Source organism: Talpa europaea (genome assembly GCF_964194135.1).
Source record: "Talpa europaea genome assembly, chromosome: 12".
In the NCBI taxonomy this organism is placed as follows: Eukaryota; Metazoa; Chordata; class Mammalia; order Eulipotyphla; family Talpidae; genus Talpa; species Talpa europaea.
The window spans coordinates 50,593,534-50,605,555 of NC_140079.1; the positions used below are offsets into that span (position 1 = coordinate 50,593,534).

Consider the following 12,022-nt stretch of genomic DNA (forward strand, 5'->3'; position numbering starts at 1 on the left):
CATTTTCAGTAGTCTGAAGAACCTCCACACAGCTTTCCATAGGGATTGGACCAGTTTACACTTAGGAGAGTTCCTTTTTTACCACATCCTCATCAACATTTGTTGTTGCCAGTTTTTTTTAATATGTGCCATTCTTATTGGTGTAAGGTGATATCTCATGGTGGTTTTGATTTACATTTCCCTGATTATGAGGGATGTTGAACATTTTTTTCATATGCCTGTTGGCCATTTGTATTTCCTCTTCGGAGAAATGTCTTTGAAGTTCTTCTGCCCATTTTTTGACTGGATTGTTTACTTTTTTTTTGTTGTTGAGTCATTTGTGTACTTTGTATATCTTTGTGATTAATCCCTTATCAGTTGTATGGAGTGCAAAAATTTCTCCCAATCAGTGGGGTGTCTCTTGATTGTATGTAGGAAGGCTACTGATTTTTCTGCATTGATTTTGTATCCTGCTACTTTTCTAAGCTGGTTGATTGTTTTGATTAGTTTTTCTGTGGAGCTTTTAGGGTTCTCTATGTATATTATAATATCATCTTCAAATAGTGATAGTTTTACTTCTTCTTTCCCTATTTGGATATACCTCATCTTCTTTATCCATTCCTCTGTTCTGGGACATTTAGGTTTCTATATCTTGGTTATTGTAAATAGTGCTGTTTTGAACATGGAAGTGCAGTGCTTTACCAAATTCTGAGTAAATAATCCTTAATAATGTGTGTCAGTTTTGATCATTTGCTGTCATTTTTTCCCTCTTCTGAATACCAAGTTGAGATGTGAAATTCTTTTGTGTTGTAATTGTGGGTCAGAATCCAATGGGTGATTTGTCAACACATTTAGATCTGGTGTTTGTAAAGGACTGATTACCCTAAGCCCATACCAGTCTTTCTAATTTCTTTAGAAAGAAGCAGAATCTATAACTGTCTTGAGTTGTCAGATGGGAAAAAAGTTGGCTCAGCCATGAACATAGAATTATTTTTCATATATATGTATTGCATTCATAAAGATAATTTTTTTTTTGCATCAAAGAAGTGGGTATAGGCCAGAGGTGTAGGGGGTGAGAGGATTCACCAGAGACAGATTGGGGAGCAGAACAGGCGGATCTACTGAAATTCACCGCTAACGGGAACAAAGGGTGAGACAGGAGAGGGTTAGCCATATGTGGGTTAACTCCCTCGCTGGGGATCGAACTCAGGTCCTAGTGTTGATAGCGCTGTGACTGAACCCCTAAGCCCCTAGGGAGGCCCATAAAGATAATTTTGAGAAACATTTGGAGAAATGTTGCTGTTATAAAAAAAAGCCATTGGAGGTAGTGTGTTGAGAGGAATAGTATGAGGAAGCCTGAAATTATATATAAAATGGTATAAATACTACAGAAAAAGAAATACAGATAATCATAAGGATAAGAAAATATATTGCAATTTCCTGAACTGAAATGCAAGCTCTCTTACAGTAGACATCTTCGTCTTTCAGGTAGCTTATGATAGACATTATTCCATTCTATATGTTAGGCAATCATCAGTTTCTTGGTGGATGAAATTTTCCATAATTTTTGTAATTTTTCCCTAATTGGAACAGCGAGAGTCAGACCCAATTATGACCTTTGTGTCCCAAGTCATTTCCTGCTGGCAGGAATCTGATAAAAAGTGGCATTATCAACAAACCTCTACCTGGGACAGAACTTTAGCTGCAAGTCCTGAGTTTGTGTTATGATGTGTTTTTATATTAGGATTTGTTGTACCTTTCTGACTGTTGAAAAGTCTGGGTCCCTTTCATGGCCACTAAACTCCCCAGCATTGAGTGGTAATACCCACCTACTAGAACCTTTGAATAGTACATGACTTTTGAGAGAAGTTAAAGTTAGTGTGTATCTTAGGAAATAATTGCAGACTGCTCCTCATTTAACATGGGGATAACAAATAACAAAACTTCTATTTCCAATTATTGGAATCTGTTTGTTTATCAGTTAAATTAGCCTTAAACAGTACTTTGTTATTCTGAAAAAGAAAAATTAAGGTGTGACTATACTCTGAAAATTGTTACCATTGGCCTTTTAAACGAATATTCTCGTAGATAAAAATCTCCCCAGGACCTGTGTGTGTGTGTGTGTGTGTGTGTGTGTCCCAAATAATCTGTAGAGATGGAATAACCTGTTTCCTCTGACACTTTTGCTCTCTGTGAAAGGGCCAGTGGTGCCTCTTTGATTGGCTGGCTTCATAGTGCTGAGCTTTTCCCTACTAGACAGTGGAGAGCACCTCAAAAAAGACCCAAGATACCTGACTGAGCTTCTTCCATGTCGTTTGAAATGAGCCACATATAAAGGCTACAGGGAAGAGGTTCTGTCAAATTACACAATTGGGCTTTTCCTCACTGACACTTTTCTACTTGAAAAAAAGTTATAAAACATCTTTCCTTTTTTTTGGTCCTCAGATGAGTATAGAATCAAACCGGTGGAAGAGGTCAAATACATGAAAAATGGGGCAGAAGAGGAGCAGAAAATAGCAGCCAGGAACCAAGAAAACTTGGTAAGAGTCGAATTTCTCATATAACAATGAATTTTGGTGACTTCATTGTAATAAAATCTTCCCTGCATGTTCAAACTGTAACTTACACTCTGGCACACGATTTCTTGAAAATGCTGTCACTATTTATAGCTTGCCTGGAAGCTGCACCATTATTCCTGCATCCTGTTTGTTCCTGAATAAGCCCTTCTTTAATCTTGATAGAAAATGCTGCAGGGGAAATATAGCAAGTTGATGTTTTAAAGTGGTCAAATTTAAAGGAATAACCATGTGTAGAATTGGGATTTATGGGGAAGGCCGTTATTTTTCTTCTGCACCTCCTTTAACTTGTGTATCCAAGTCAGGATGAATGGCTAAGTTTCACTATTCTGCATATGTAATGTGGGGGAAGTTGCCCTTCAAGGGAAAACAATATACTTTTAAGACTGATCTCCAGCAGGACAGTTGGTATTTTACATTTTAATGTAAAAGGTATTGTGGATTTTGAGTTAATGTGACAACTGTGGAGATCTGAAATAGAAAGATAAGAAATGCTTTTTAAACTATCAATCGATATACCTGTTCATAAATGGAATTTTGCTTCATGGACTTTAAGTATCACGGAGTGGTGTCATACCTGCTATTTTTTAATATTAATACTTCATCTGAATATTCTATTTCTATAAAACACCTAACTATCACATTAACTGATTTCTTGAAAGAGGTTGACAATATTGTTTTTGGATTTGTTTTGGGATCATTTGCTGTTTTTTCATATTTGAGTGACTGTGATTTTAAGAAGCCTGTAGTGTCATAAAATACTTCCTCTTGACTTTAACTTTCTTTTCCCTTGTGCTTTGTTTTATTTTTATGATTAAAATAAGCAGCATCTAAGCTGTGCTCATGCATATTTAAGGCTGTCACTTTCCATGATGCACTAATGAACATAATAGACGAACTCTTTCTCCTCTATTCTTTCTGAACCTCCAATCTACAACTCACAACACTAAAGTATCAGTAACTGAATATGTCCGGTCATTTTGAAGAAGCGAAAATCCTCTCTGTAATAAGAGTTCAATTCCTAAATTTTGACTCTAAGGTGTCACTGAAGTCACAGGAATTCATCAAACCTCTGGTGTATTTTAACATTAACACTTCAATCAAGGAAAAGGTATCTATGATTAAACACTGGAACCTAATATAATTATCAGACTTTTTACCTGAAATTTTTTAAACTTTGATAGATAAGTAGTTGAGCATTGTAGTCTTTTTTCTACTTGGTTTTCTGAAAATCAGTCCTTGCTTGATGAAATTTCAACTTCAGTTACAAATCTCATCTTTAATGATAATCTGTCCACCAGGGGCTCAGGTGACGCAGGTGACCTGTTTGATAGCAGCTTTTCCTTGGATCTAATGACTAGTGCCCAAATCCACTTTACGTGCTTGCTTCTGAAATATTAAGGGAATGATATTTTTTATTACATTAGATTATTTATTTTCTTATACTGTTGTTCATTTTTGTTTAGTATTTGATTTCTCCCCTCCGGTGTAGTCCCTGTGGTTCTCCCCCCACCGCAGCACCCGAGACCCATCACCAGAGTCCCCTGTGCTCTTCCTGCCCCTGTTTTGGCCCCTCTCCCCCCCCCCCCCCCGCTGGATGCCTCAGATCTATGGTCAGCTGGCAAGCTTTGTCTTTTTCCTGACCTTTCATTTGATTTCTCTATATTCCACATATTAGTGAAACCACCTGATATTTATCCTTTTCCTTCTGACTTATTTTGCTTGGAATAATTAAGGGAATAATTTTTATCTTAGAGCTTGTCAGTTTTACCTTAATGTGCTTTTACCATACTTAGGACCAACACAACTTTCTCCTTCTCTCTGCTTCATAACCATTCACTCCTTGGTGCCAGTGCATTCTTCTTCTACAATGTGGCCAGAATTGGCACTACTGCTTTTCGATGAAGACTGAATAGAGAGAGAAAAAAATTCTGGTATAACTTACTGGTGAAACAGCTGTGACAGCCCCAACCTCCTTTACTCTGCCAGCCGGCCAGAGCTCAGGCTGTGAACAATTTATGTAAAGGAATGCACGGAGAATGGTGAATAAATGGTTATCTTTGATGCTGAGATTTCTAAATGACTTTCCAAAATTAAATGATTTTCAGGCATCTGGTAGTATGTTATGTTTGTCACCTCCCCCCTCCTTGGGATGCATAATCAAGTACTGACCGTGCATGTTGTTTGAGAAAATGAACAGACTTCGAAATGTGAAGTTTCCATTGGAAGGTGGATGAAATGCATTTAATAATGTTTCATTTTACATCCATTAATATAAGTTCAGAGTCAAGAAGGTCTTATGTTTCAAAGGATGATGTTAAGATATAGGTAGAAGTATTTTTAAGACTTTTTTTTTGAAGGAATGTGATGCACAGGTGCAAGGCACTGGAGATACCTTGAAGGCAGAAACTGGAGGCAGAAACTGCCACCTGCTCACTGCAGAACCAAGTTTCTTTGCTTCTCTGCCTTTGTCCATCCGTAGGGGGAAAGCACCTTGTGGTGTGGGTGTGAGGATACCATGGGATGATCATTGTGACACTTTGAGTGTAGTGTCTGCTGCATAAGCATCTAATGAAAGAGAAGCATTTTCATCTAGAACAAAAGGCAAGAACACAGAATGGTAGCACCAGTGTTTCTTTCCGTTATTCTTTATGTTATCTGGTGAGTGGTTCCTCAGCTTTCCTAAGGCCTGGACTTGCACACTGAGCCCCTTAGCACTTGCTGTCTAGTTCCTGGAATACGTCTTTCCCCTCCACACTCTACTGCTCCTTTTTGCCTGGTTTCCTCTTACTCAACCTTGGGACCACAGGCTAAATGTCACTCCCTGAGGGAAGCCTCTCCAGACCTCACCAACTGAGCTAGTTCTCCTTTTTTTTTTTTTTTTTTTTTTTTTTAGCTCTGTTTACCTTTGTGTTCTTTGTAGCTCTCAGTGCCACTGAGAATAACTGTTTGTGAGTGATTTGTTTAATGTACCTTCCTCTTTTAGACCTTGGAGGTTAAAATCTATCTCTTAAATTCCAAGCACATGGCACCTAGTGGTTGCTCTGTGAGTATTTAGATCTCCAGTCACTTGGACCTTTGACACAGTTTCTGTGGATGGAGATCACTGCTGGTTTCTGAGGCGGATGATGATTCATTATACATCGGCCATTTATGTTCTCCATACAAAAATGTGTGTTTATGCTAATTTTCTTCATTGCTCAATATCTGTTAGTCCACTTCTCCCGGGAAGGTGGCATGCAGCAGTTGCATTGGCTTTGGAGATTATACATAGATATACGTTAATGCAAATCCCAGCTTTATCATTTCTAGCTTTGTCATTTCAGTCAAGTACATAAAACTGCTGAATTTCAAGTTCCTCTTCTGGAATCTGAAAACAACAAAATGATTGAAGGTTTTTTTTTTTTTTAAGATTTATTTATTTTTATACAAGAACCGGGGTACAGGCCAGATGCGCGGGAGGATGAGAGGATTCACTGGAGACAGAGTGGGGAACAGAACAGGCAGACTGATGAAACACACTGCTGAGGGGAGCAGCGGGCCAGACAGGAGAGGTCCACTTCACCATGTGGGATTCTCCCTGGCCGGCCAGGATCTAACCCGCACCGCAGAGGCTGTGGACAGCTTCACAGTGCGGCGCTCAACTGCCTGCACCACCAGGGAGGCCCCAAAATGATTGAAGTTTTAGAAGGAAACAGAGAATCCAATGAGAATCTCAGCAAAGGGAGTCTTTCTTAAACAAGACCCAGAAAGCAAAAGATATAAAGAAAAAAGGAGTTGATTTTATTAGATCTAATTAGCCTCTGCTATAAAACAGCAGAGTAGTTAATAGGCACCAGCCTGGGGAAAAAATATTTATGATATATGAAAGGCAAAGGATTAATATCTGGGATTTGTAAAGAACACTTGTGAATAATTAAGAATAAGACAATCTAGTAGAAAAATAGAGAAATGAAATGAATAAATGATTCGTAATAAAGGATGTTGGACAATAGGTATATAAGAAGATGCTTCCCAGCCCTAGTGTCCAGATGTGTCCTTAACCTACTCGCTGTATTCAAGACTCTTGTCTGCCCACCACGCAGGCCCACCAGAGGATGTTGGGCTAGTCACCACAACCTTTGTGCTTTGCTCCCTCAGTTAATTGTGTGTTTTCCAAGAGCCAGTGCAATGGTTCCCAAACCTGTTTATACTGGCTGAATGTCATTGTAATTATGTAATTTAGTTAAATAATATGTAAGCCGATGAAATACAAGTGTGGAAAGAGCTGTTTCAGTGAAAATTAAATTAAATGTTTTGGAAAGACTTGATGAAGGCACATGACTAAAAGCTTGCTGTTCAATTAAAGGAAGCCCTGCACTCAGATTATTTCACAAGGTCTTTACATTCTCACTTCACCTAAGAAACGCAACCAGGGGATCTTAGGGTGTGGTTAATGCAGGAAGTGTGTCAGGAGCTGCTCAGTGGCTGCTTACTTAAAGGAAAGGCTTTATTCCTGTGTTGAAAGATGGGAGAGGAAATGTACAGCTGTGCATTTTTAAATAAAATAATCTGCTTACTGCATATGCACAGTTTTATGTTGTCATGCTTTATTTAAGTGACTATCATTTAATTACCAGTCCAGAAAGTATTATATGACTTTTATTGTAATAAGGGAAATGCATATTAAAAACTAGCCATTAAATTGGCAAAAACTTGAAGTATCAGTTTTGGTATAGTTGTAGTAAACTATGTAATTATCTTGGAGGAAATTTAGTTGTATCTATTAAGATTTAATCATTACACCCATGACCTAGCACTTCCCCATCTTGGTAGCAACCCAAACAGCTGTCCCTGTGCTTGAGGAAATTTGCAGCATCATTTATATTGGTGAAAAATTGAAAATAACTCCATGCTTATCAATAGGAAAATAGTACAGCTTTAGTATACTAGACAACAATTGAAAAGAATGAGTAGGAGCTCTATGAACTGCCATAGGGAAATCATACAATTGCACAATAGATATGTATAGAATTATACCATTGAAGCCTTTTTATTAAACAAAACTATATTTTCTTTAAGTACTCAAGTATATATAGGGACTCATAGAAAAATCTAGAGAGGTGTGTTCCAAACAACTAACAATGGGTTCCTGAGTTAATGGAGGACTTCGCCTGCTAAGACTTGGTTTCCTCTCCTGTGTAAATGGGAATAATAATTGAACCCACTTTAGCAGGAACTTTGAAAATTAAATAAGATATGCCTGCACACTCTTAGCACAGTTCCTGGCATAGAAAATAGCATTGTTGGCTATTGTTATGTTACTTTTATCAGTGGAATCAGGTTAGGTGGGAAAGGGTGAGAAAGAATTTGATGTGGTGGTCAGAGCAGATTTTTTCCTTAATACTTTTAATTTTTGAAAGGAAATACGAGTATATTGTTTGTGTGATTTAAAATGGAATTTTAAATGGGGGTACTAGCAATAAAATTCTAATTTTGAGGGCTTGGGAATCTGTAAGGGCCATATCATTCTCTTACTAGTTTAAGTATCTTCAGTTTTTAGTCATTCTCTGATATCTAATTATCAGATGAAGACTATTAAGCGGCAGTTAGAAGGAAGCTCAAGCATCACCCAGTTTTACTTTATAAAGTAGGTTAGCAGTTTTGCACACAAACAACATAAAGGTAATTTACTCCAGACCTGGCAATATTCAGTCCCCTTTTGTTCCAAAGTAAGAGTCTGACAAATAAAAGAAGTCCTATTTTAGAAATGCTCCCTCGTACTATCCTTGTACTAAAAAAAATGTCTTGTTTCCTTGGTTGATATTTGTCATTCTTAAGCTGTCCTCCCTCGGGAGTTATTAAACCATTTGGTGGTAGGTCTTGTTTTTGGGGGTTTGGCCTGTATTTCCTAGATGTTAATGTATTGCAGTGGCTCTTGGTCAGCTCGTCCCAGATATCTTTGTATAAATGGGAAGATTCTTTTCTTTTTTTCTTTTTATTTTGATTTAAATTTTATTTGATATATTTTTACATCATTTTTCATTTTTGTACAATGTACACATTTTCATTTGGTTATAGTCCCCTTAAAATTCCCAACACCCTTTTTTTGATCTTACTCCCTTCCACCCGGTTTATAGTTGCTTGTTGATTTTGATTTTTACTTTATTATAATTAGTCTTTTTCCTGATCCTTTATTTAGGTTTTCTAAATTCCTGCTCTGAGTGAGACCATCCAGTTTTTTTCTTTCTTTCTATCTTATCTCACTGAGCATGATCCCTTCCAGCTCCATCCGTGTTGCTGCAAATTGCATGAGTTTATCTTTTTTTTTGATTGCTAAGTAATATTCCATTGTGTATATGTACCACATCAGGAAGAATCTTTTCTATCAGATAACATGTGGTGGTTTGGTGAGCTTTTGGTTTCAGTCTTAACCCATAGAATTGAAGATTGATTTAAAGCGCACTTACTAAGTCACTAATTCCTGAGTACAAATGATGAATTTTGTTCCAATGCATGTTAGCAAGCAAGGAAAGTAGAATCTTTAAGCTTTATGTGTGACTACATTCTCCTCCCATTGCATTTGTGAGAGCTTCCATCCATACCTATCTCTAGTGTGTTACATTTTCAATAAATTTCAGGATACCTCATTTCAGACACAAGATTTGGAGATTGGAAGACATCTTTAATAAGAGGAAATGTTTCAGAAACCTAAGAGACCCCTCTTTGGTGCAGTGGAAATGGGGAAATGGCCCTGGCCCACAGATAGCCTATAGCCGAGACCATCCCCTGTAAGAGACTAGTGTTCTCCAGAGCATTAGGTTGATAGACAGCTTGAAATAAGACAGATTCTACATCTGCAATTCCATTAATAACTGTAGGCCAGTAGGAAAGTTGAGTATTCAAAACTACAGTCACTCTGTCACTAATTTTTTTTAATTTTATTTATTTATTTGTCTGTTTATTTATTTATTTACACGAGCACTGGGTGCAGTCAGAAGCGCAGGAGGGTGAGAGGATTCACCAGAGCCAGAGCGGGGAACAGAACAGAAAGACAGGAAATACACTGCTGAGAGGAGCAGCAGGCGTGGCAGGAGAGGTCTGCTACACCATGTGGGACCCTCGCCTGTGGCCGTGGATCGAACCAGTGCTGCAGAGGCTGCGGGCAGCTTCGCAACCCAGCGTTCAACCGCTGCGCCACTGGGGAGGCCCACCCTGTCACTCATTTTGAATGACTAATGCTTATTAAAATAAACTATTTGCATCCCAACGTGGAAGTTCTCATAATTAGAGATCCTCCAAGAATCTATTTAAACTCTTCTTTTTAACAACTACAGTGACAACTACATTTACTTTTCCCATGACTCTACAGAGAAGTGACTATATTAGCAAACTTACTTTTCTGTAAAAACTTAGGGGTGACTTTTTATCTTTAAGTGTGTACAGTCCTCAAAGGAAAAGTCAAGCAGTCAACTGCAGAAACCATATAATGCAAAACACCATGATTTTAAATGTTCCCAGTCTTCCAAGTCATTTAAACATTCACAGCACTCTTGAGAATAAGGTAAATAAACTGAGATGATTCAAGCTTGTGTTACAGGCAAAGGGTCAAGCTTATGAAGCCCCTCTTTTCCCCTCCTCATCCAGGTGTGAGTTGGATTTAAGCTCAGATGGGACAGACTGGTTGTGAGAAGAGGTCTGGACTAAGGGGACATGGATCTGTGGGACTTCTAGAGGACTGAAGTGTTCCCTATACCAAAGGGCGGTTAGAGAGCGGTCCTGAGGTTCTGATTTAGACAAAAGAAACCTCTTCCTAGAGCAGCTTCCCAAACCTCACTGTAGCATAAAACTCAACCCCGAAGATCCTCAAACTCAGTGACTTACTCCCCTGTAGGTGGCATTGGCAGAAACCTCAGCTTCTTCCACATAATTAAAGGAATCATATGTTTGGTGTGGAGTAGATCTTGGAAGACATCATTTGTCCAAGCTAGCATTTTTACGTTACTTAAGTCAAGCACACTCATGGTCTTAGTGATTATCCTGGTATTGTTTCAATTTGTTTTAGAGTAGAACAGGAATAGACTTTAAATCTCTAAGGATGAGGGATTTGTTGAATCAGCCTTTATAAGTTTCAAGTTGAACATAAGCAGAGGAACAGAATGTCATGAGAATAAAACAATGTCCACAAAAGCGCTTTTAAACATAAAGCCCAACACAAACTATAGTGATTATTGTTACTAGTAAAAAGGACACATACATTCATTCCTGAATTGGTTGCTACGTCATGATGCAAACATAGAAAAGGCACAGCATTCTTCTGGTTCTAAGAGAGAATATCTGCCCCCCTTGAAGAAAGTGATATCATCATCACATTATTCAGTCTCTTGTGAGGAAAGGGTAATTTTAAACCATATACTCCACAAGACAGAAATCGTGATTCAGAGTTGTTTTTTAGAACAAGTGCTGTGGTCATCCAAAAAGCTATACACAGATGAACCTAACTGGAATCCTATTTTAAAAGTTTTTCTCTTTTCCAAACTAATATACCAAACTGACCATAAAGCAGTGAACAATGCTGGAGTTTCCTGGTAAATTAATATATTCTATTTCTTGATAAATCCTCTTTCTCAGTTCTTACTCAGTACTTAGTTCTCACTGTCAAGCATTGTATGGGCACTGACGGAATTTAAGGACTGACAGGGCATAGTTGTAAATCCCAGGAAACTCAGGGAGAGACAGATTTTGTAATTCTCTTAACAGAGGCCCTAATGAAGTCTTCTGAGAGAAGGAAGGGATCTCTGAGAGGTGCAGGTACAGCTGGCATTGCAGCAGAGCCTTGAAGGAAAGCAAGTTTTCACTAACAGATGAGGATAGGAAAGGGATTTCAAACAGAAAGAAGCATGCGAGCCAAGCAAAGAGATGTGACGTGAATAATGAGTAGTCTGGAGGCTGATGGAGCACATTGCAAAGTGTTTACTTGGTTAGTTGGTGTGTTTTCCCCCTTTTTTTTTTTTAAGTCAGCACAATTATCTCTGGTTTACAGATAGCCACATTCTTTATCCAGTTTGCAGCATTTGTAATTACAGAATAAACAGAACAGATCTCTGTTGGTCTAATTTAAAGATTGAGGGTGTTGATAATGACTTCCCTTTTCCCAGCATTGTTGCAAAAATGTGATTGCTTTTAAATATGCTTTCCTTGGATACAAGGGGCTATCTACAAGCTGTTGAACGTAGTTACTCTTGACCTTCTCCTGCTCAGTCAAGAAAAGCTTCAGTTTATCTTCTAATACTTTCCCTGTTTAACTTGGGAAATACAGCACACTCAATCAATTCCTTAGATTTAGATTTTTTTGGCCTCTTCTGATATTTAAGTAGAAGGTGGAAAGAAGTCCTCTAAAAGCTTGATTCTCTTTGATCTGCCTGGTCATTTTCTATACCGGTCTTGTTTATCTTGCTAAAACCTGGGAACATTTTACCTAAGGGCCC

General features: G+C 38.1%; 1 protein-coding gene across 1 annotated transcript in view; it reads left to right on the forward strand.

The window, feature by feature from the left end:
* Positions 1-12,022, forward strand: part of LOC311180935 (uncharacterized protein C1orf21) — a gene marked incomplete at both ends in the record, with an annotated part of 142,934 nt that overhangs the window by 44,575 nt on the left and 86,337 nt on the right. The window contains one exon of the mRNA XM_084249032.1: positions 2,425-2,519. Coding sequence (XP_084105158.1) covers positions 2,425-2,519 — 95 coding nt within the window. The remainder of the gene's footprint in view (positions 1-2,424; positions 2,520-12,022) is intronic.